The sequence below is a fragment of the Stegodyphus dumicola genome, chromosome 4 (genome assembly GCF_044657685.1).
Source record: "Stegodyphus dumicola isolate Sdum_Otavi_A_Nest chromosome 4, ASM4465768v1".
NCBI lineage: Eukaryota > Metazoa > Arthropoda > Arachnida > Araneae > Eresidae > Stegodyphus > Stegodyphus dumicola.
The window spans coordinates 44,243,982-44,270,098 of NC_140771.1; the positions used below are offsets into that span (position 1 = coordinate 44,243,982).

A 26,117-nucleotide genomic window follows, 5' to 3' on the forward strand; every position below is an offset into this window, starting at 1 on the left:
CGAAGCGCCCTCTCGTGTTGTGAAAGCGTCTGTAGATGAATGAAAAGCGATGAGATTTGAGGTGAAAAAGATGAGGATTTTCTGATCTTGAGAGCTTATAGCGAATTATAGACAGGAAAGGTTCTGCTCTGTTTGATATTATCCCATATGCTCTACACTGAATACAGAAAACAGAATCACGATGACGTAAGTAGTGTTTTCTTTTTGATTTCAATATGTTGTTGTGATCCTGATTTCTATTACTGTATGTATCCGTTAGGGCTGGGTCGTTTTATCTATCATATTTCCGGCTCAAATGGAGCATATCATGTAAATGATGATATTTTTAATTAGTTTTCTAAATTATTTGAGATTATAGTATGCCATATTTTGCAGCGGACGTAGAGGTTAACCGCCAGTGTTTGTAGCTGTAATGAATTAAAACTTCCAAAAATCTGTTTACGGGAATGTTTTTAAATGGATGTTTATGTTACACTGAAGTTATTGCCTTACCGAGACACAGTCATAACGACAAGAGAAAACCGATTCACTAATCTGAAATAGAAAGTGAGTCAGCGGCTGCTTGCTACAGATGCTTAAAAGAATTACGGGAAAATATACATCGTTTTCTTCGTTTATTAGGAATTTAGTAGGACATTTTTCTAATAATGAAGATTTAAAATAGGCATTTGTTTATTTTTAAATGTTGATTACATTTATTTATTTAAATTTATATCGTTTATCTTTTCACTTTCCTCATTTTAACAGAGCCGTAATGTAGAACAGATTTTTAACTAGGGAAATTTTGAACAGTTACATTTAACATTGTAAATCTGATTTTTTTTTAAATCTTGTTATGTTCTGTGTTATTTGCTTTATAATAGTTCTTTCATGTATCAGTTTGCAAATATATATCCTTTATAAAAATTACTGTTAAGATAATAATTAACATTGATTCAATACTAATTTTACATGTTTTATTTAACAAATTCTTAATACAATTTTGTAATACTATTTTATAGAAAATATTAAATTTTGCTTTTTGAAGAGTGTACATAATAAATTTTATCAGCACTCAAAATAATATACCATTTTTTAAATCTTTATTTAAAATTCTCAGTTAATTACATAATTAGTTACATTGTTGTTTATGTGTTATTATGCAAAAAGACGACAGTATATTTATAAACAAAGATTATAATTTTGCAAAAATATTCTTTCTTTCTTGTGGAGATATTCAGTTATTAAATTTATTTAGAAATAATTTTATCTTTTATGCATATTTCTTGGGAAACTTTCATCTTATTAAATTATATTTCAACTATTTTGAAAATTAAAAGTTATTGGCTGCATCAACTTTTCCTTAAAAATATTTAATATTTATAAATGTCATAATTACTCTTACATGAAAAATAATTCATTTAAAAATTGCTGTTCATAACATATTGATAAAATTGTTAAGGCTCGTGTTATCTAATTTTTTGTTACTGGGAGGAAAGATCTAAATATATATATAAATTGTCAAAGAAGACATTTTTGTTTTTCAGTGATGCTCAGTATCATTAACAACAAATATTTTGTACTTAGATTATATTGCTTTTAACAAAAGAGACTATAGGCTTGGCACCTGTATACTAAAATGATGAATTTGAAAAACAATAGCTTTGAGAAAAATCCTGTTAAATTATATATCTTAGAATGTGCATATAATGACAAACTATGTTACAGATTTTTATTGTTTATTAGGTACTTCCATCTTATAGTGGCCCCCAAATTTGAATCACTAATCAACTAAGCTATCTCATCATATGTTCTTATACATTGCTACATGTTATACCTCAGTTGATTAGCAATTACATTTTGGGGACGCAGCTATAAGGAAGTACTGTTTATGGTAAAAATATACTTACGGGTACCCCTTGGTAAAAATTGGCAATTTTTGGTGGTACATAGATGCCGAGTTTGTACAAGTCTTCGACTTGTTATTTTGGCTTGTGTAGCGGCGATTTTTGCGCCAAAAAAATCCATGTACACATCAACCTATTTTCACTTAAAAAAACATCAGAAAATTGCACAAACTTGCCATTGTGCACTATCTTTATCTATGTACACATTGACCTATAGTCACTTAAAAGGCCATAAAAAAATCAGTTAACTACATTTTAAATCAAACAATGAAATAACATAAAAAAGGAAATTCATCTTTGCACTACACAAAGGAAATATCCACGTACCTTATTAACGAATTAACACGTCTTCAGTCAAACAAAATTCCTTAACAACATCCAAAAACTTCCTAAAATTATCTGAACTAGAACTTGTACTGGCGTCGACACATAAATTCACAAAATAAGAGTAAAAAATATCCTCCATAGCAACGTTCGACCATACACATTTCCTTTCTACAAACAGACATCTAATAATGGCTACTAAGTAAACCTTCGTTTATGCACCAATCAAGTAATGCTCTTTTTCGCATTCTTTCCAAATTATACTGAAGCTTCAAATTAATCTTACCACATTCAGCCATTTTACCTTCTAAACCACAAAACAAGCAATATATTTTCTAACCAACATACACACCACAAGTTCTTACAAATTTACTGCAATTATGCAACCAATTACGTCATAATAGGGTTTCCATAACATTCAACTACTCAGGCTATCATAAATGAAACAAAAACATTGCGATAATACAAGAGATACCCTTCTCTCTACTCTAACCACTATTTATTAAATATTACATCATAGAATGTGCATGATTTTCTTTTAATTTTTATATATAATTTCCTTTAAACATATTGAAAAATGTCGTGCAGAATGGATATAAGTGCTAGATTTAAAAAAAGTGCAGATGTGCTCTTATATATTTATTCATCTGTTTACATATAACAGCTGTCAACCCTCCTTATAAAACTGGGAGACTTCCAGGTTTTCATTACAATTTTTAATATATCTGAATTTATATCATCTCTTTCAGATGTAGTCTTAGAAAAATTGGTGATCATGTAGAGCCCCAAAATTTAAACATATGCAGTTCTTTACAGAAGTTGCCCCTGAAAGCCCGCTTTTTTAATTTATTTTGTATTTATTGCATATATTGTGCAAATTTAATGTCATACTGATTAACAAAATTGATTAAAAGCCACGCCGCAAAGTATAAAATATTCATTTTAAGTGTAATCAGAAAACTCAGTGATTTAAAAGAAATGTATTGCCAATCGGCAAAATGCAAGATATATATGTTTTGCATTTAATCAGAAAACTCAGCAGTTTAACAGAAATGTGTTGTCACTGATATTAATATATGATATAAATATTTTGTCTGATATAAATGTCTAATATAAATATTTTAATAATAATAAAATGTCTGATATAAATATTTTTGTCTTCCATGCACCAGCATATTGCCATTTGGAAAAACATAAAATATTTTTATTCCAAATTTAATCATTCTGTTACTGATTAACAAACAAGTGGTTTAAAAGCAATAAACAATGTTCTCAGTTATTATTAATTACCAGTTGAATCCACAAAATTACTTTTATTTTATAATAACTATTTATGTAACTGGCTGCACAAGTGGCCAGTCTTAACTATTATAATGAAGAATACTTAAGAACAGTTCCTTCATTATTCTTTAGTATACATTATAATAGTTCGTTAATTCTATAGTGCTTGATTCAACCATTGTGAATATTATGGATCTGCAGAGACAAGTGAATACTTTCTTCTACTGATATTTGATCTCTGAATTTGAGCTGCGTTGCTGAACAGAAATTAGCAAGAATAATTTAAATGAAGGCAGGGCCTGCCGTAGCTAGCATTATTGCTGCCGTAGGCAAACCTGAAAAATGCCACCCCCACAAGCTTTAAAATTAAAAGAAAACAGACTTATGAAAAAAATTGTAGTGAGAAAAATACGGCCTAATTTAATTGAATTAAGACAATAACACTCGTACAGTATTTGCAAATTTTTTTTTGTTAAAAACATACAAACTTTGGATCTAAAACTAGTACAAACAATAATTTTAAAACCACAGAGAATGAAGAATATTAGTACAATATATAGAATTGAAACCTAAATCAAAATAATCTTTCGAACCTTTTTTCTGCAAAATTACAACTCATGTCCAATGGCCAGTATTGCTAATCCATTCAGATGATTTTGAGTAGGCTTGGTTAAGTAGTTTTTTATTATTTTTAGTTTAGAAAAAGAACTTTCACCAGTTGCAACAGTCATGGGCAGGTTCATCCAGGGGCGTAGCTAGAGGGGGGCAAGGGGGAAAATCTGTCCCCGGGCGCAGAATCCAAGGGGCGCCAAATCGATGTTACGACATTTTAGAATTAAACGTTTTCCATCCTTGGCAAGCAGTAGGGGGCAAGGAATCTTCAGTTGCCCCTGGGCGCTAAAAACCCTAGCTATGACTCTGCGTTCATCAAAATTCTTAAAGCATTGCTTAAATTTGGCTCATTGTTAAGGGAGGTAATGAATTTAAGAATGTCAGCTGGACCTTCTTGCTCTTTTAAAAGTGAAGAAACAAGGTCTATTTCCTTTGCCAGCTCTAAAGTGTTAAGATCAGAGAAATCACCATCTGTTAGGACATTTTTAAAATCTTTACAGTGTGTTAATACAGTCAAAAGTCGTTAATTCAGACACCCATAATCCGGAATGATCTATAATCCTGACCTCAAAGCTAAAAACTTTCTGCGCATGCGCCGCGTTGACACATGCGCATAGGAGTTTACGCGTGCACGTAAGACCTTTACGACTGCGCAGATGCGTGTGCGCAAGTGCAGAATGCATTTTCGTGTGCGCGTTTAATGTATAACGGATGGTATAAGCTAAAATTATCTATTTCAGTTAATGTTGATGATTGCATTGTTCCTTAATCTTCGAATTGGATGCAGCTTATTATTTTTTGCAGACTGTAAGAGCAATGTTATAAAAGTAAACTTGAACTTTCGATTATGTCAAATAGAATTTCCGATGCGGGAGCTCCCAAAGGATCTACAAAACGAAAGTATGTTTCGATGTCCATCAAACAAAAAGTGGAATTGCTGCAAAAAATGGATAAAGACATGAAGAAGGTGACAGAGAGGTTAGTGAACTACAAGTTAGTCGGTATTCTTGGCACAGCAATTGCGGGACTTGAACAGCGGAACTTTGTAACTGAACAAGAAATTATGTCTGTTTATAGAATTAAAGAGAAAGTATTATCACATAAAACAAAGCAACTTAAATAACTTGCATTGAAAGAAATGTTTAATAAAGTAAACAAATAAATATTAAGCTTATTTTTTGTAAATTTTGATACCCTTTAGATCATAATTGTTCTTTATTTCATAAATTACGGTTTCATGTTTTTAATTTTAGAATTTCTGCATGCCATCTTACGAGATTTAAACTGATGATCTATAATCCAGAATCGCCAAAGTCCCGACGAGTCTGGATTAATGACTTTTGACTGTAATTCATATTTACGCATGTCTTTAAGTTTGTGGACGTTGTATAAAAACTCAAAAGAATCGTTATGACTATTCAATAGGTTGAATCTCAGCTCCTGAGCATTGATCGCCTGATCTTTAATAAAGAAAAAATTCTATTTTATATTACTCTTTTGAATCTTGTGTAGGTTCATGTACATTTTTGTATGAAAAATTTCGTTTTTTAGATATACAATGAAATATTTACCGAAAATATATTTTTATCTCCAGCACACAAGACTGTGCATCAGAAATTCTAAAGATATGTTCATTTAAAAATTATTTTGTGATATTGCTCTTGAACTGAATTGTATGGCTTAAGTGCAAAGAACATGATATTTAATAAATAAAGGTGACACACAAAATGTTTAAAAAATGCCCATTTGGACGTTATTTAAAATCTGAAACTTTTCAGATTTTTTCCCTTTCTTTTTATAAATATTTTATTTAAACATATTAATCACAAAAAATAACAGTAAAATGAAAATTGGTCTTGTAAATAATATTTAGTTATAATTTATGTCCCATTAACATGAAAATTTAACTTTATTTGACTAATCTTTCTTAATAGAAAAGGGTTTATAAATGTAGCTAAATGCTAAACAAATTTCACAATAGTGTATCATTATATCATTCAATTTTAAATTCGGAAGAAATACATACATGTTGATCAATTTAGCTGGCTTGATTTCTTTTAAAGAATTTTTTTACCTATTTTCGTTATATTAAATTTGATTATCAGTGTGGCGACACACTGCCTTTCTGTGGCAACCCTAAAGAATTCGTCTGTCACGAAGATCACGTGGCCAGATGCATCATTATGTCTACGTCTGCTTTTCTGTTTGATAGTTAGTTGCATTTAAGATTTTGTAGAATTAGAAATGGCGTGAAAATAAATGTTGGTGTTTTTAAAAAGTGTCGGCTCAGATTTTCGAACCTATGATTTACTTATTAAGCAACAAATTTGGCGAGCCTGCCAGGATGAAAAACCATAGAGCAAATCAGTGCACAACTAAACATAGGTGTACCTTATGTAAAAATCGACATTTTGTGATTATGTGCCCTGATTTACCTTCTAACAAAACAAAAAGTGTCACAATGTTAGGGAATGACGAAAACAAAACAGGCATTCTTAATAGTTATGTTAAGGTATCAGATGTATATCTTTAAACTTTAATTGTAAAAATTCAAAATGGTTCTAAAGAAATGTTTGTACGAGCAGTTTATGATAGTGGTTCTATGAAATCATATTTATGTAATGATGTTGCTCAAAGGTTAAATTGTAAGTGTATTGGTGAATCAAAAATTAAGCAATTTCTTTTTGATGGAGTTGAGACTTCAGAAAATGTATATAAAAACTATGTTATTGAAGTAAGCAATATATATAGTAAATATAAGTGTAAATTAGAGGTACTTGGTCAAAACAAAGCAACTCCCATCTGGTTCATGGTTACGCGAACTTAAGTCACATGGTATCAAATTAAGTGATTTAGAAAATGATACATGTAAGGTAGATAAAGAGATAAAATTACTAATTGGTGCGGATTTTGCTGGTAAGTTGCTAACTGGAAAAATTGTTCCCCTTACGTGCGGCGTCAGTGCAGTGCATACGCAGTTAGGCTGGACTGTTATGGGTAAATTTACTGGCACTGAGCCAACTACGATAAATACTGCATCCCTCCTAATTTCTTCTCTGTTAGTGAAGGGTCAATGAATTAGTGATCTCTGGAAGTTAGATGTTTCGGGTATTAGTGAACCTTCCGTAAGTAAAACCAAAACTCAGTTACAGGAGGATACGCAAAAATATTTTGAAGAGACTCTTACGGTAAATTCAGAGGGAAGGTATGAAGTAGCATTACCTTGGGTGTCGGATAGCCCGAAAACAAAGTGATAGCAGAAAAATGTCTTGTAAGTACTAAAAGAAAATTAATGACTACGGGAAATTTTGACGCTTACGGAGACGTTTTTCAGAACTGGTTAGCACTCGGGATAATTGAAAAAGTACCGGATAAGAATAAATATAAGGGTGTACATTATTTACCTCATAGAGCGGTTGTTAAAGAAAATAGTAGCACGAGTATAAGACCAGTGTTTAATGCAAGTTCTCATTCGCCGGGTTACCCATCATTGAACAATTGTTTGTCTACTGGACCAAATTTAATTGAAATTATACCTTCGATTCTTAATCGGTTTCGCAAGTATTACGTTGGTGTCACTTCAGATATAGAAAAAGCGTTCTTGCAAATATCTATAAGGGAAAAAGATCGAGACTTTTTGAGATTTATGTGGCTCAGTAGGGATAATCAAAAACAAGTAGAACTGTATCGGCATAGAAGGGTAGTTTTTGGTATTACGTGTAGTCCGTATTTATTGGCCGCTACAATACAATATCATTTGAGTGTAGTTCAGAAAGCTTAAGTCATACAGTGGAGATATTGAAAACATCCTTTTACATAAATAACTGTGTGGCTAGTATGGATTCAGAAATAGAAATGAGAAAGTTTGTAAATGAATCACAAATAATTATGGCTTCGGGTCATTTTAATTTAAGATTCTGGAAATCCAATATAAGAAGTGTTGTGCCAGAGGAAGATTCCTCCACGGAAGGAGATGTGTCTGTTTTGATCCTTGTATGGCATACAGTTACAGATACCTTATCCTGAGTTATTAAGTTAAGATATAAAATTGGATGACCCAGTTACTAAAAGACTAGTTTTAGCAGTAGCTCATCAGGTGTTTGACGTTATAGGGCATACGGCTCCTGTAATGTTGATTCCAAAACTAATTTTATAGGAAACTTGGAATTTAAGGCTTAAATGGGACGATATTCTTCCCGATGAATTAACCAAAAAGTTTAGGTTTTGGCTTAAAAAGTTGTACTTGCTATCCAGTATCCAAATACCTAGATGGATAGGTCTCAGATCTATTAATGAAGCTGTAAGTATACATCTCTTTTGTGACAATAGTAAAAGTGCGTATGGTGCATGCATCTTTTTAAGAGTACAGAGTGGCAAAAAGGTAAAAGTTAGTTTGGTAAACGCAAGATCGAGAGTAGCGTCTTTAAAACCTATTACGATTCCTCGATTAGAACTTCTTGCTTGTAATATTGGTTCTAGGTTATTGTCTTCAGTTATTAATGATATTGGCCTACATAAAGTTCGTATTCATTGTTGGACTGACTCCTCGACGGCTTTAAGTTGGATACGGCGAAATCAACGTTGGGGAGCATTCGTTTTTAATTGTGTACAGGAAATCAGGTCTTGACCTCCGCCACTGTGTGCCAAAATGTCCCTGGTAGTCTCAATCCTGCTGACCTACTTTCTAGAGGTTGTTATGCAGATCAATTAATAGAACGGAAATGGTGGGAGGGACCTGATTGGTTACGGGAAGATAAGGCAAATTGGCCTTAATCTAATGATGAACCAGATGAGGATTTAGTTAATTCAGAAATACGTAAGACAGTTATTGTTACGTTGGTAAAGAATAATAATTGTATTGGATGGTACTATAATAAGTATTTCTCATCATTTAAGAAAATTGTAAGAATGTTATCATGGATATTCAGATTTTATAATAATGTATGTAAGAATAATAATAACAACCATTCTAAGGATTTGACTGTATCTGAAATAGAAAGGGGAGAAATTGCTTTAATGCTATTAATACAAAAAGAGTCGTTTAATGGTGAAACAGATGATAAGCTAAGACGACTCAGACCATTTGTTGATAGTCAGGGTCTAATAAGAGCTAAGTCTAGTGTTGCTTATTGTGACGACTCTAACAGCTTTAACTTCCCCATCATATTACCTTCTGAACATCCAGTAGTCAAATTATTGATATTAAGTGCCCACAAAGATTTGTTGCATGCAGGTACTACATTATTGATGTCGCATTTAAGAGAAAGATATTGGATCTTAAAATCACGTAAAACTATAAGGAACTGTATAAGAAAATGTGTAACATGTCAGAGATTTAAGGCTGAAAGAATAGAGACAGTCCCAGGCGTTTTACCAAATGATAGGGTTTGTGATTCAGCCATTTTTGAAATCGTAAGGTGTGATCTTGCCGGACCCTTGCATTTAAAGGATGGACAAAAATCATATATTGTGCTCTTCACATGTGCAGTTTATCATGCTATCCATATGGAACTGGTTACCTCATTAACAACTGAATCATTTTTTCAAGCTTTAAGGTGTTTTATCGCACGTCATGGACGCCCTACCACCATATATTCCGATAATGGGAGAAATTTTGTGGGTGCAGAGAGAGTTCTGCAAACCATTGACTGGGACTGCCTCTGCTCTAAGGCTGCTGAAAAGAGAATACAATGGAAATTTAATCCTCCATCCGCTGCTTGGTGGGGTGGATGGTGGGAGCATTTAATACAAATTGTAAAACAAATATTAAGGAAAATTTTAGGTCGTGCTTCTCTTAGTTATGAAGAGTTACTCACCGTCTTGTGCAATTGTGAAAGAATTGTCAACTCAAGACCACTTACATACGTGTCTGACGATATTGAAGATCCCTTGCCTTTAACTCCTGAAAAATGTCTGCATGAAACTCCACAGTCGGGTGTACCTCATATTGACAATGTTGATAAAGAATAATTGAGTAGAAGAGCGAAGTATCTTCAGAGAATGAGAGAATTGTTAAGAGTGAGATTTCGCTCTGAGTATCTAGGGCAGTTAAGACAGCAGTCTACCAGAAATTACAAAACTAAACTTCTTTCTGTAGGAGAAATTGTCTTGCTGGAGGATCAAAATAAAAACCGCGCATATTGGAATTTAGCACGCGTTATTCGGGTGATCCCTGGTCGAGATGGCAACATAAGAGTTGCTCTTGTAAAAAGCAATAATTCAGAGTTCTTGAGACCAATACAGAGATTGTTTAGCTTGAAACTGGATAATATAATAGATAATACTCAAAATGAGCAAGTTCCTTTCACCACCAGTAGTGGTAGAGTTGTAAAATCACGAATAATGTAATTCATGTCTTTGAGTTATTATGATTTATTTTGTTGTGCTATTATTGTTGTATTATTCATCAGTATTAATTTTGTTTTCAAGTAATATGATTTAAGTATTAAGTAATTTTCTTTGTTATATGAATCTCATTTATATTGATGTAAGTTTTATGTTTTGAGTGTGTAGCCATCCGGCAACACACTGCCTTTCTGTGGCAACCCTAAAGAATTCATCTCTCATGAAGATCATGTGGCCAGATGCATCATTACGTCTACGTCTGCTTTTCTGTTTGATAGTTAGTTGCATTTAAGATTTTGTAGAATTAGAAATGGCGTGAAAATAAATGTTGGTGTTTTTAAAAAAGTGTCGGCTCAGATTTTCGAACCTATGATTTACTTTTTAAGCAACAATCAGTTTTGTGCACATAAAGTGCTTTATTTTGTACATCTATGTATTCGTACTTATACTGCCAGTTTGAATCAAGTTTCAACTAAGCTTTTTATGTAAAGAATAATAGATAAAGAATTCTTACTCATTTATTATGTAAGGTTTAAAAAAAGATTCATTTGAAAGCTAAGACTGTATTTATTCTCATGGATTTGAACAATAACTTAAAATAATTTGATTTATTATTTATCTTGTCATTCAGAAGTCATTATTAGAAGAAAAGTGATATCTGAACAGTAAGCTAAAATAAACTCAAGCATATAACTTTTTATGAATATATAGTGTTAGTAAAATTATATTATTAATTAAAAAAATCATAATTGATCAGCGCATTTCCCAACTCTGATTTTTGATACACGTTAAAAAAAATTGTGTATCATTTTAATGTGAATGAATAGTGATAATCTCGAATATTAAAGTACTAGAATAATAGTTGGTAAATGAAAAAAGGAACTGGTAGAATCATTAGATTTACTGATGCAGGAGATGGGAAAAATATGCAATGCCCTTGCTGGGATTTGAAGCCTGGACATCTTGATTACGCACCATGTTTTCCAGTAACCCCATGAAAGCACGTAGAAAAGAGGGAGAAAATACCATATAAACTATAGCTTTCCATGTTAGAACATATATAAAAATTTGTGGAAGAGAAAAGAAATAGTAATCTGTAGCCCAGTTTTAAATATGAAATTCCTTATCTAATTACTGTGCCAGATTTCTTCTAAATGACTTAATTGTGTATACACCATTTTTTTTTTATCTTCTAATATATTGTAACAAATCTTGTAGTAAGCTTTTAAGAATGCTTTCAAGGTCCATTTAGTTTTCATGCCAAAGGCACTTGCAGATTGCCAAAAAATATATTTTCTTTATTCTTGTGCTTTCAGGTATGCATTGTGACTAAAATAAACTCGGTCAACAACTTGTTTAAAAGAACTACTTTTATTTTTACGATAACATAAAAAGAATATAATGGCTATTAATTTCATTAAAATTTTTTAAAGAATTTTTTCAGTTTTTTGGTAAGAATCCTGTTATTTTATTTATTTTTTTTTTTAAAAAAAGCTTATTTTATGCTGTATAATGCCATTAAGGATATTGCATTCAGCTTCATTCTAATGCTGCATTTATTTACTTTATTTTTTATTTTTATTTTTTTATTTTATTACTTGCATTATTTATTTAGCTATTTAAACCTACCATAGATTTCAAAACAAAGCAGCTTTTCTTATATTCCGTATATCCTTTTATTAGCAATGGAAATGTTTTATTAAGTGTAGCTGTCTGGTCAAGTATTGTGAGAGCAATATATTTATTTTGTATGTAAGATTGTTAATATATGTCATGTCAACAAAAATTCTTACCCAGGCTTTATTTTCACCACCGTTGATCATATTCATATGCACTTACAAAAGTGTTTTAAATGATGCAAAGATTCTTGACATTTTTAATTTTAAAAAAATCAGTTTTATGAAGATTACAAAATCTAACTTTTTATACCTTCTTCTAGTCCCTGTATCTTATATTAAGAAAAGTAAAACTAAAAAAATTTGAATCATCTATTTTCTAGATATTAGATATAAAATTAGAACATTTTTAGGAGCCATATGCAAATTGAAGAGTGAAATATTTTCATTTGTACATAACTAAAAGTAATCAGTAGTATAAATAAAATATCAATTTAAAAAAATTGGTTAAGATATTAAGGGTTGAGGAATTTTATACAGATTATTATTATTATTGTGAAAACTATTAATTAGTATATTTTTTTTTTCAAAATTTTGGGATTTTATTTGCATAATCTTGTAGAATTTATGTTCTAGAAAACACTGGCAGGTTTCAGCATTAGCACATATCCAATTTGCTCACATTTTTAAATGCTCTTCACAGCACTTAAAAATGAAGTTAAATGAATTTTTTGTTTATCAGAATAATATTCTAAAGCTATAAAACTTCATGAGGATATTCATAGCATATTTTTAGACTTTGAAAATTACATGCGTGAAAATTCTTTTATAGTAGTTGCTACAAGATGATAAATATTGAACAAGTAAATTACAAAATAATGTTGAATGACATGCAAGGGAGAACACATCAAGTTTGAATTATTCTATTTTAATTGTTGACTGACCCTAAATGAAAATGATGTCAAGAATGTCATATTGTGAAATTAAAAATCATGGTTAATTTTTGTTATTTAAAAGTCAAACTTTTTGCATTTTATTTTATATTTTTTTCCTAAAAAAACTTGATGCCAAAGCATGAGCATTTGCACATTTTTGTAATTGGAAGTATATGTCTACAATCAAGGATTGCCAAAATAAAAGCTGAGTGAGGATTTTTATGGATGCAGCATATAGATTTATTATGCAGTACATAGCCTGAGGTCTGGAATTCTTAGCATTTCAGTGATTCCAGATTTTAGATTATTACTTTAAATCTAGTAGGCAGTGAGAGAAAAAATTAATTTTCATGGAGCTACTCTGCAGCTGGATATGAATAAATTGGAATAAAGAGAAATGAAGCCTCAGGCCCTAATTTTAAAGAGTTAAAGTTGAAACAGTTGGGAAGAAGAATTTTCAGATTTCTTTGACGAAACTGCTGGGTTAACGCAAGTTATAAACCACAGTGTCGACACAGTAAATTTCTCCCCCCTGCTAAGCAAAGCCCTACTGCTATAATGAAGTTAAAAAAGAAATAATTGCAAATATATCAAAGAAATGTTAAAAAATAAAATTGCAGTTCCTATAAGTAGCCCTTATTGTAGTAGTTCAGTAATACTGTGCAGGAAGAAAAATAATCTGCCTGCATTTCAAAGCATGGTATTTTGTAGTTGATAATAGAAAGTTAAATAATATAACAAAATACCAGTTTATGCATTGCCAATTATAGAGGAAAATATTCAAAAAATTAAATCCACAAAACGCATGACAGCCCTAGATGTCACCTCTAGATACTTAATATGTGTGTAAAACCAGAGGATGTGTTCCAAAAAATCCCATTTATTACCAAATGAGGCATTTTGGGCCTTCTTTAGAATGCCGTTGGGCTTGCACAGAATACCCACCGTTTTTCAAGGGGCTGTATTATATCATCTTAAGACTCGTCCTTGGAAAAAGCACATTTGTTTATTTAGACGATGTTATTGTTACTAGTAAGACAATAGATGAACATATTCAAGATTTATACAAAGTATTTTCACTTTTAAGAAGCAGCTTTAAAAATAAATGTGGCCAAGTGCAAATTTGCTGCCTAAGAACTTCATTACTTAGGTTATAAGATATCTCAATAGAGACAGAAGATTCTAAAATTATAGCAATAAAAAATTACCCTCCACCTAATACAGAAAAGAAGTCATCCTTATTTTGGCGTGTGTGTTCCTATTGCAGGACTTTTATGAAAGATTTTGGCCACATACCAGAGCAGTTATTAACCTTCAAAAGGAGAAAGAAAGCCAGGGTTACCTAGTCGGCTGAAGCAAACATACCTTTTGAAAGACTGAAAGCAGCTGTAATTCAAACCGCAGTCTTAAAATTACTTTACAACTATAAAAAGTGAGAAATCTCAGCAGATGCATGGGATTTTGTGGTAGGAGCTGTGCTTATGCAAGGAAGACAGTCAGTTGCATATTTTAGTAAGACACTTAATCCAACTCAAAGGAATTATGCCACTATAGAAGGTGAAACCTTAGCAGGTCTTTTGGCATTTCAGAAATTTTGCAAAATTACACGTAAATATCACAAAGTGAAAAAGTCAGTAATGCGTGTGTCCACCTCTTGCCCTTATGCAAGCAGTTATTCGACATGCCATCGATTGATAGAGGTGGCAGGTTTTTTTTTTTTTTTTTCTGTTCGGCAGAAGAAACTCTTTCTTCAGTTTCTCGAACTTTATATTCAACCGTGTCTATTCTGCCTTCCATTGATTCGAATTTGTCTTCTATTATATCAGTAATTTCTCTTTTCATTTTCTCTTGACTTGCTACAGTATTGATTCTTGAACTGATTTGATGGTCCCTTCCATCTCTTCTTGTCTCACTTTTATATCTTCTCTAACAGAGTTGAAGGCTTCTTTCATCTTTTCTTGGAATGCAGCAAAGGCATTCACCAGCTGCCTTAGTTGCCCATGCATCGCTTTTGTCACCAGCATTCAACCTCACTCCTGACTCCAAAAATTGTTGCTTACGTACGGATTGGTAATAGATTGAATGCATACAGAACTGATAATAGCTTGATAAAAATTTACTTTACCAAAAGACACACTTCAGTGTTTTGGAACTTCCCACAACAATACTCGTACAACTCTTCACAGAGTAAAATCAGTAGTTACACTTCAAACTACTAAGAACGTTAAACACAATGCAAAGCACATTTAAAGAAAGAAAGTAACACGGAGATACCTAGATATTCCGAACTCATGCTGAACTAAACAACTAAAGGCCAGTTTACATCTGTCAAAGCAGCTCGTAGCGAGCCGCTCATCCGGGAGTTTCGAACCGAGTGAACGGACCTGTACTCTGATAGATTGTTTACACCAATCAGAGTGGATTGACAACTCGCCTCCATTTGTTTACGAAATGGATACCGACGTCGCAGCTGCAGGAAACAATATGCATTGAACATACATACATAGATGTTCTTTGACTGCAGTGCTTGAAGTCTGCGAAGCAGTTTCAAACGAATTAATTTCTGCTCTTGGGAGAGGGAAGAAAAAAGAAAAGGAAATGGGTGCATGACTGGGTAGCTTGCTGCGATGAATTAGGAGTATCAAATGAACTATTAAATGAATTTCGGACGAGAATGTCCAAAGTTACAAAAACGTTATTGCATATCAGATACAAGAATTTAAAAGAAACTCAGTTTGAGAGAAGTTATTTAGTTAACTGTGGTTACTGAAATTCAAATTAACAAATTTTTTATACTATATACAACTGTTTATTTACACCTAATTAATCATTTACAAAATAATGTAAAAGTAATAATGTGTTTTATTATTTATTAATAGAAAGAATATATTTATTCATCCAGAATCCACAGAATGAGTAGCTCTCTCTGCATGAATTAATTATGCAGAGTTCTAACTGGAACTGTGTTATTTCTAGAGAAGAATGCAAAATTAACACATGGAATATTTATTCAACGCTACCATTAACACGGCAGAAGTAAACTGTATAATATCTACCTAATTATTCAGAAAATCTTAAATAAATAAGAAGTAGCAAAAAACTTGGGAGCATTACATATATTACTACAGGTAAAAGAATATATATATTATGACATAGTTCCAACAGGAAGATATTTATCGCAAATTGTTATTTTTGAATCGTACTGAAATTATGTTTCTAGACAATACACAAAGTGATATCAACCAAATTAATAATGGTTAAATATAGTGATTATACTTTACTTTTAAAATGCTAAAACGGATAGTTTAAGAAGATTAGAATTCATCTAGCATAATTTGTATAAACCTTAATACACCTTCAGTACTTGCACTCACACATCCAAGCTGAATTGTAACGAATTATAGCCCAGAATGTTTTTATACAAAGCAAGAAATTTAAATGTCCACAATAAAACAGATCTACATATCTTTTTCATAATTCTATTTTTATTTTTATAGTTTATAATATCATATATTTATTGCATCCTTATCTAGGGATGCTTGTAGAAAAATGAATATAAGCTCACATAATTATAGAAGTAAAACACTTCATAAGATGCGTATGCATTAAAAAATGCCATGGTTTTAGCTATCGCTAAATCTCGGCATTATAGAACTCACTGCCACGACGTCCCTGCAAACGCTGCTCGGAGTAACTGCCCGGAGAGATTTTTCAACAGGTTCAAAGTAGAAACGGAAGTGCTGACTCATCTCCCCTACGTTTCTACTCCGTCGAAGTGAGCGTTTACATTGTCAAAGTAATCCTTAGGAGCGACTCGCTCCGAGCCGCTCTGACAGATGTAAACTGACCTTAAGAAGCTAATGCTCTCCCCGGTCTAATATAGTTTTCCCCTGCTCGCCTAGCAATCTCTACAACTTTCCACTTCTCGAAATTACTGGAAGGCGAATCAGGGCCGTAAAGAGTTACAGTTATATTATGTGGACATTTATTCAATAACAGTCATACATTTATTGAACTTAAATGCTGCCAAGTTTGGCGACTTTTGTCAAATTTGGCGATAAAATTAATCACCAAAAACATCGCCAACTAGGCAATATCTCGTCGACAACAACAACAACAACAACAAAAAAAAAAAAAAAAAGATGCACCAAGAAGATATAAAGCAAATTGAGACACAAATTGATATGCATACAGGCTTCGACGGAAAATGCAAAATTTTACATTTGAGCTGGCAATGAATGAATGGTTGTCGCTACAGCACATCTGATCTGCACAACTGGCAAGATATTTAAGAGGAGAAATTACTATTCCAAGTCATAAATTCTTCATGAATTTTATTCCGTGTACTCTGGTAAGACAGTAACTATGCCTTGCATACAGGTGTACGAATGATATGCGCATATGTCTGAATTTGAGAGAGGTCATGTAGTTGGGCTCAAAGAAACCATTTGGTCTTATCGGTGAATAGCTCAACATTTGAGCAGGAGCGATGCCACTATTAGACGATGTTGGCAGGAATGTGTGAACCATGGCCGCACACAGTGTCAAGAAGGAAGCGGTAGGCGTAGAGAAATGACAGAACGTGAAGACCGAGCAGTTGTTAGAGTGGCACTCACAGCCTCAGATGCATCATTATCATCGATTGAACATGCAACTAGTGCTTCAGTGACCGCCTGGTCCATTCATAGATGACTCACAGAAAGGGGGCTGAAGTCACTGCGTCGCATGTGTCGACTACCATTGACCTCTGTACAACGTCAAGCCCGTTTGCAGTGGTGTCGGGCTCATTTGCACTGGAATGTCAGTGACTCGACTATAATAGTCTTCAGTATGAGTCCCGCTATGAACTGAGCACCAATGGTTAGCGAAGGTGAATCTGGAGACGTCCCAGACAGCGGTGTGATACCAACCTGACTCTCTTCTGGCAGACAGGCTGACAACCAGGAGTGATGGTCTGAGATGCCATTTCATTTCATAGTAGGACCTTTTTGCTTGTCATCCGTCGCAACCTTACAGAACAGTGGTACGTCGACGAAGTTCTAAGTCCTGTTGTGTTGCCCTTCATGTCACGCCACCCTAGACTTACATTTCAGCAAGATAATGCCCATCCCCACACTGCACATGTTTCTACTGCTTGCTGAACATTACCTTGGTCAGCAAGGTCGCCGGACTCTTTCCTATTGAGCATGTTTGGAGCATTATGGGCAGGGCCCTCCAACCGGCTTGGGATGTTGACTATCGAACGTGCCATTTGGACAGAATTTGGCACGATATCCCTCAGGAAGACATCCGCAACCTCTGTCAATCGATGCCATGCCGAATAACTGCTTGCATAAGGGCCAGAGGTGGACAGATGCGTTACTGACTTTTTCAATTTGTGAAGCTCTATCACTTCAATAAATCATCCAATTTTTCTCAAACTGTAATCAGTTTTGTTTTTCTGTACTTGTACGTCACTTCTACCGATTTTCGTCCCATTTGGATAACTCCTTCTTTGTGCGTCGTCTTTTTTTTTTTTCTTTAAGATTTAAGAGTGTATCATACTGCTGTGTTTCTTTTGCATTCCAGGAAGAATTAGTCATCAAGACTCATCAGATAGGCCCCCTAAACTGCAAGAATACAACTAAATAAATAAATATACTCCAGGAGAAGAAAATGTTGTCAGGGATACTGTATCAAACATAAAGTTAGTAGATGATGAGGAGAATGAACTCAGATGTGCAGTGGTAACTTAAAAGATTTTGGATTATTGTGAAGCAGTTATTATAGAGTTACAAACAGATACTGAAATTTAAAAATATTTATGCATATTCAGAAGATCTTGATTGTTTTGAGCACCAGGATGTGATGACTATTAGAAACAGAGGTGAAAATTATTAGAATATTGACAAACTTTTGTTTTACTTTAAAGTAATGAATAATGTTGAATTAAGACTGGTTTTCTCAGCAAGTTTAAGTATTTTGCAGGAATTACATGGTGCATCAATTTCAGGCCATCTTGAGATGAGAAAAACAGTTCAGAGAGTTAGAGAAATTGTTTATTTTCCACAACTACGAAAATTTGTCACTGAGTATGTCAGGTCTTCCAGCATTTGTCGGTTAGGATATTAATTGTAGCTCGACCAGGTATGTAAATATTATAAAAGTTACTTATTACTCTAATAAATTAATAGAAATAGACCTACTAGGCACCGACCCATGTAAAGGGGAAAAAATTTGTTACTTGCTCGTAATCAAGGATGATTTTTTGAAGTGAGTAGAAATATTTCGCCTCAAAAGAGCTTCTACTAAGTGTCTGTTTCAGATTCTTTCTTAAGTAAATTTAGTTTTAAATATGAAGCTCCATTAAAAGTATTTCAGATGATGGAAAGCAGTTTATTTGTTAAATCTTCGAAAATTTATGTTCAGGACTTGGCATGTAACATTTTAAGATGGTTTCTTTTCAGCCACAATTAAACATTGCAGGGCTGATGAATGATTGAATTATGTTGTTCTTATCTTCTGTTTAAGTATTTATGCCTTTAGTTAACCTGCATGTTATAGTTGAAGAATTATCACTAATTTAAAAGTTGTTAAGTACGGCTAAGCCTAATTTTTTTTTGTTATAGCAGCCACATTTGTTTACATTTGAAACTTAGCAGAATAGTGGATTTGTTGCCAATCTAGAGAATCTAAGCTTCACAACAACAAATTAACGTCTTCTTTTATTATTGCGAATTAAATTACGCTTAATCCATTCTGGAATTATCATTTAAGTTATTAAATTATCGCATATATTGACTCAGTATAGCCTCCATAACAAATTAAGTCAGTTTCTATGCCTTATGTGTCTTTTTGCTGAGTGAGACCAAGAGTAAACTTTCAGTTTTGTGCACCAAAAAATCTGCATTCTTGCTGTCTGGTTGAATTGCTTGTTTTTACAGAGAAACTAATTTTAATTGTAAATTAAAAAAAAAAAAAAAAAAAAAAAAAAAAAAAAATTCTTTTAACTGTATTTGGTGTTTTATGTTTTTCTATATCTTTAAATTTTTTAATGAAAATATTTGGAATTATGTATTTTAGCGCATGCGCATTAGGTAAGCAGCTGTGAATTGTCTGTGAAAAACTGTTTCTTTTTTATTTTTTAAATTTGTTTTATACATCGTTTTAGATTTATTGTAGTATTTGAATAGAACATGTGGTAGTTTTTCATATGATATAATTTTTGTGCACTCTGAGTTATAAAATGAAGGGGATGTAACGCTGTTAAGTGAACCTAGCGCCAAAGTGTCGCTATGGTAAATAAATAAAGTGAACTTTAAAGAGTGCATTTATTTTATTGTAGTTTATATACTGTCGATGAAGTAGATTTAATTCAAATATCTTTAACTGTTAATTCAATAAGTTTAAATGAAATGCAGGAAAATTGCATATAATTTAATATTCCGTACAAGGAAATTATGTGGTGTGCACATCAGATTTTTTTACCATAGCAGCCATATTTGTTTACATTTGAAACTTAGCAGAATAGTAGATTTGTTGCCAATCTAGAGAATTTAAGCTTCACATCAACGAAGTAGCATGTTCTTTTCCTATTTCGAATTAAATTATGCTTAATCCAATTTTGAATTATCATTTAAGTTATTAAATTATCTCATATATTGACTCAGCATAACCTCTACAGCAAATTCAGTCAGTTTCTACGCCTTCAATGTCTTTTTCCTAAGCGAGACCAAAAGTAAACTTTCAGTTTTGTGCACCGAAAAATCTGCCTTCTTGCCCGCTGGGCGAATTGCTTCTTTTTGCGTAGAAATTGAAATTTTAATTATAGAAAATTTTTTTAATTTTTTTTAACTGGTGTTTTATGTTTCTCTATATTTCTCAATTTTTAATATAGATATTGAGTTTTTATGTATTTCAGCCTTTTCGCAAAGTGAGAACTGAATTAATTGAATGAGAAATATATTTCTAATGAAATTCGAGGAAATAAGTTTAAATGAAATCAAGGAAAAAATGCATATAGTTTAATATTCTGTTGAAGTCATGTGGTGTATACATGAGATTTTTTTCAAAAAGAAATGAAAATCGGTTTAAAAAATGTGGCAAAATTTCAAGAAGGAAATAAATTTGCTGTTCCCGTTGACTAATAGAATCATATGCTGAAAAAGACTTTTTTTTAAATAAATATATTTAAATATGATTTCTCTTGCTTTATCACAGAATTTATGGTTAAGCCATCTAAAAAAATCTTAAAAACAATACATATAAAGATTTTTTTGGGGTTTAATTTTTTATTCCTGGGATTGAGGAGTCATTATATTCATGTTGAATTCAAGGTATTCGTACTTTAAGGCTGATGGTGGCACTTTCTTTTCATTTTATCTGACGTCTTATTTGTCTTCAAAAGTCATCATCTTGATCATATCGAATTGTAAACCAATTCCTTGCTAAAGTGTTTTATAAGTGTAAATGCATGTTAATCTCAAGTTATTCAAACATTTTTAAAGATATTTTAAAATGATATTACAAATAATGTCTATGCCTGCAATTTTTGAATCATTATTTTTCTAAAAATGGAGGAAAATCTTAATGGAAATGTGAGTAAGTAAAACACATTTTTTATTGGAACTGAGAAATCTGTATTTGCATTAAACGTGGTGTAGTATGAAGAAAAGAATAAATGCATTTTTGATAGAAGTAATTAGTTATTACCAACTTCCCCCCCTTAAAAAAAGAGGGTGAATATTATTAAATTTAATGTTATCAATCAGATTTTAAAATGTTATCAAGTTGAAGAACATTTAAGTTTATTCTTGTGTTGAATGGAGGTTAAAATCAAATGTGTATTTCTGAAAGTGTGTTTTCGATTTTTTTTTTTTTTTTTAATTATTCAGAATGTTTTGTTAGGATTTTCAAATATTGTATTTCCCCTGCAGTTAACTCCTTTTAAAACGATCCTCGACATAGCGATCTACAAATGTCTCGATCGATCGAACTTCTATAAGCCTAATTTATTATCTGAACGAAGTAGCTCGTCGATCGCCCAAAAGCACCGTATAATGGCCTTCATGATTATACGAATAAGGTAACATGTGAGCCTGTTTATAAGAAATAAATGAAACTCCGGTTAATCTTTGGATTATGGTAACTTGGCGAAAATTTGGCGACCAACCCTGCTACAGCAACCTGTTAGTATTTGTTTAGACGCCATTTTGTTTTCACGAAGTAAAGGCTTTTTTTTTTACTCAAAATTTTTTTTCAACAATCTGCTAGCCGAATTATGCTTATGCTAGAACTTTTATTGAACATAAGTGCTTAATCACGGCGAAGATTAGGTACGAAATTGGGAGAAAGTGCAGAATCGCAAACTGCTTGCCGCGTTTTTAAGAATTGTACATACACGGTAACCATGTACACGTCGACCTATTTTCACTTTAAAAAAATCCCAGAATTGCACAAAAATGGCATTGCGCTCACTCTTGACTTTATCCATGTACACTGCTAAAGTCCTAGTTAGTAACCTTTATCGCCTTACCAAAATGTCGCCAAACTACCTGTTACCATATTCCAAAGATTAGCCAAAACTGCCCCCTTTTTTTTTCTTTCAAATTTTAGTATAAGTAATTAGCCGTTTTCCAACAGACTATGAAATTTTCTTTTGAAATAAGAAAATTTCAGGACGTTACATAAAAATGATTGGTTATTCAAATATGACAAAAGAACACAAGGGCTATTTGTCTAAATTTCTAAGATAAACTTTATGTTACAACTTGGGGAAAAGCACGAAAACGGAACATGAAGCAGTCCAGTTCATCTGGATTCGAACACTGGACGAACTTCCAATATTTCTTAGTTTTTAACCGCCAGGGCCTACTGCCAGGGCTTGTCATATAAGATATATTACTAGGCATAAATAATTTTATGAAATAAACTTTTGACACGTTCTTATTTACTTATTGGTTACATAAAATTACGAAAAAAATTTTTTAATTTTTCTTCTAGTGAAATTTTTAATTATTTAATATTTTATTTTAAATAATTAAAATTCTGAGTCTATATATTGCAGTAATTAATTCCTTAGTAATTTAAGGTTTTAATGAAATTGTCTTTTAATAAACCCTCTCCTCGCCCCTACCTCTAGCTGCAGCATGGAGGTAGGAAGTAAGATGGAGTTGCCCTAAACAAGTTTCTCCCGTACCCTGCTTTGAAGCACCGGCGATCCCTACGTAGTGACCAAAACATTGGGTCATTTACCATTGAGTTCAATGGGATTTGACGCGTTCGGATGTAAATATTTTGTAATTACGTCGTAAATATACATATAAATGTATATATTTTCTTTCTCTACAACACTTATATGAAAACAACATATTTTTAAACAACATTTCATTCTGAACGGAATTAAATGCTTATACTTTTCACAGGACAGTTTTCTCAGAATGGTTTAATTTGAATGAAATATTTTCACAAGTTTTCGTTAATTACATTAGGAAAAAAAATGAAGGTAATTCGATTTTATTCGGTTAAGGTACAAATATTAAGATCAAAGTTTATTGTATTATTAATATTAAAATTATGCATTATTTCTTTTCTATTTATAGAGCTTGTAAGGATCTTAAGTTTTACTAACGTTTATTTTATTTTAAATCTTTACTATCACTTCTTATTTTCTACTTCCGGCCAGAATTATAAGCGTGAAGGAGTTTATGCAAAGTTGTCTGGCGAACGCCAAGTATTTAAGTGTGGCCTTTTTGCCAAGCAGAGGAGAGGAAGCCGTGAGTTCGAAGCAGGCCGCTTACCTTAGAAGTTACGCAGTTGCTACTTTGCCTTCCAGGCCAGAGGTTTTAATCCTCTTGATAAATTAAACGTATTGTAGTGTTCACAGTCTCTGTGCTACATACGCTTTCTGTTATTATAAGGCCAATCTTATTCTAAAGTTAAATTAGAGTTTAGTTTTATTTTGATATCTTTTAAGTTAGACCCCGAGTGGAGGGTCATTGTATTCCGAAGTACGGAAGTCATTGTATATAAAGAAAAAAATAAAGGGTTTTGTATACCCTTCGTCTGTATCCTGTCCACTTACTACAATTAGTGAACATAGCTTTAGTAAGCTCTCTGTTCTAGTCAGGTCATTGTATGTTTCCGAAGAAAGTTAGAAGAAACATTGAACCTGATAGTGGCGCCCGACGAAGAATAACCATGGCCGAGTTTCAAGAAGAACCTGTGCTGCCTGCAGAAACAGCTCAGAATCCAGAAATGCCAGCTGCCGCCCTGGAAGGATTTGGGTATATTGTCCAGACCATGCGCGCTTCGATGAAACCGGAAGCAACGTTTAATGGAAACTCACAGGTAACCAGTTTTTTGGAAAAATTGGATGACCACTTCATGCTCTACCCCGTGCACGAGTTTCAAAAAGTTACCTTAGCTACCAGCGCTTTGAGGGGCCAAGCGCTTAACTGGTTCAAATGTATCGGCAGAAGTCTCTTGGGTCAAGCAGGAAGTCCCACCTATACCTACGAAAATTTCAAGACTGCCCTACTAAAAGCCTTCCCTGTTGTAAGGGATCGTGCGAAATTAGAAACAGAACTGTTCAGTATATATCAACAAAGAATGGAAAACCTCTCCAGGTTTATTTTAAGAAAAATTCACGTTTTCAAGCTCTTGTATGGAAACCGTCCGGATCCTGAAATAATTCAAGTGATTTTGCCGAGGTTACTACCCCAAGTGCAAGACTTTATTGAATTGAGAAATCCGACTACACTGGAAAAATTATTTGAGCTAGCAATCCAGTTTGAAAGTAGAAGAACGGCGGACGTCGAAAGAAGACGCCAATATCAACAGCGAAACCAATTTGGTACGCCAAGACTACAGCAAACTCAAGCACATGGCTACGGAGAAAAAGCGAATCAGTGGGCAAGGAAACCCGAGCATTCAAAAACAGCCGGCGAACGTCGACAGTTCAATAGCAACCCAGGAAAAAAGTCTCAAGGCCAGTGGAGAAAGAAGGAAAGCACCGAAAGAAAAAATAATTTAAACTAAAACGGATTTCTGCTGACGAGAGGGTGCGGAAATCCGAAGGCCACGAAAACCCCTCTTCCTACAAGTTAAATACAGTAATGGTGAAAAATTTAACTCTTCCGAAGATTGAAGTCTTGGTAAATAATATCCCGGCCACCGCACTCCTGGATACCGGCGCGCAGTGTTCCTGTGTGGCAGAAGTCTTTTTTAGAAAGTATTTTCACAAATACCGCATATATAATGCGGATAATACAACAGTATTAGCGGCGCAAGGAGAACAATGTAAGTGCGTAGGTAAAGTACCTTTGTACATCCGTATCAAGGACGAACAAGTAAAGGTGATGTTTTTTATAGTAAAGAATTTGCAAGCACACTTAATACTAGGAATAGACTTTCTTTCAGACGCACAAGCTACACTGGATTTTAATGCAGCGTCTCTTAAGCTGACGATGAAGCCAGTGCGTGTAGAAAAGGTTGAACCGCCAAGGGTAAATCTCGACCACCTGCCTAATGACGAGCAAGATAGAATCCGACAAGTGGTAAGTGAATTTGCTTCCTTATTTAGTGATATTCCAGGATTTACCCAGGTTACCAACCATAGTATTGACACCGGAGATGCATTGCCGGTTCGTCAAAAACCATACCGGTATGATAAGAATAAGGAAAAAATTATAGAATGGCATATTACCGATATGCTACGTAAAAAGATCGTAACGCCTATCTCAAGTAGTTATGCTAGTCCGGTGGTTTTATGTAAGAAAAATAATGATTATCCTTTGGAGCATCCAAAAAGGTGGAGATTCGCTATTGATTACCGTAAATTAAATTCCATAACGAAATATCCGGTATATCCGTTACCGATTATAGAAGAAATTTTAAGGAACATAAAATCAACCAAATTTATGACAACTTTAGACTTAACGAATGGTTATTTTCAAATAGGGATCAGGCCTGAGGACGTGCCTAAGACTGCTTTTATAACCAAGTCTGGCACTTATGCATTTTTGCGAATGCCGTTTGGCCTTTCAGGCGCCCCAGCAACATTTCAGCGATGCATGGACATTGTGTTAAGACCTGTTCTCGGAAAGTCCACATTTATCTATTTAGACGATATCATTATT

At 33.1% G+C, this 26,117-nt stretch overlaps 1 protein-coding gene across 1 annotated transcript in view; it reads left to right on the plus strand.

Moving 5' to 3' along the window:
* The first annotated feature begins 12 nt into the window (after positions 1-12).
* Positions 13-26,117, plus strand: part of ena (ENAH actin regulator enabled) — a 129,034-nt gene continuing 102,929 nt past the window's right edge. Inside the window, exon 1 of the mRNA XM_085814779.1 lies at positions 13-186. Within this exon, the coding sequence (XP_085670905.1) occupies positions 182-186 (5 nt within the window). The 5' untranslated portion in view covers positions 13-181. The remainder of the gene's footprint in view (positions 187-26,117) is intronic.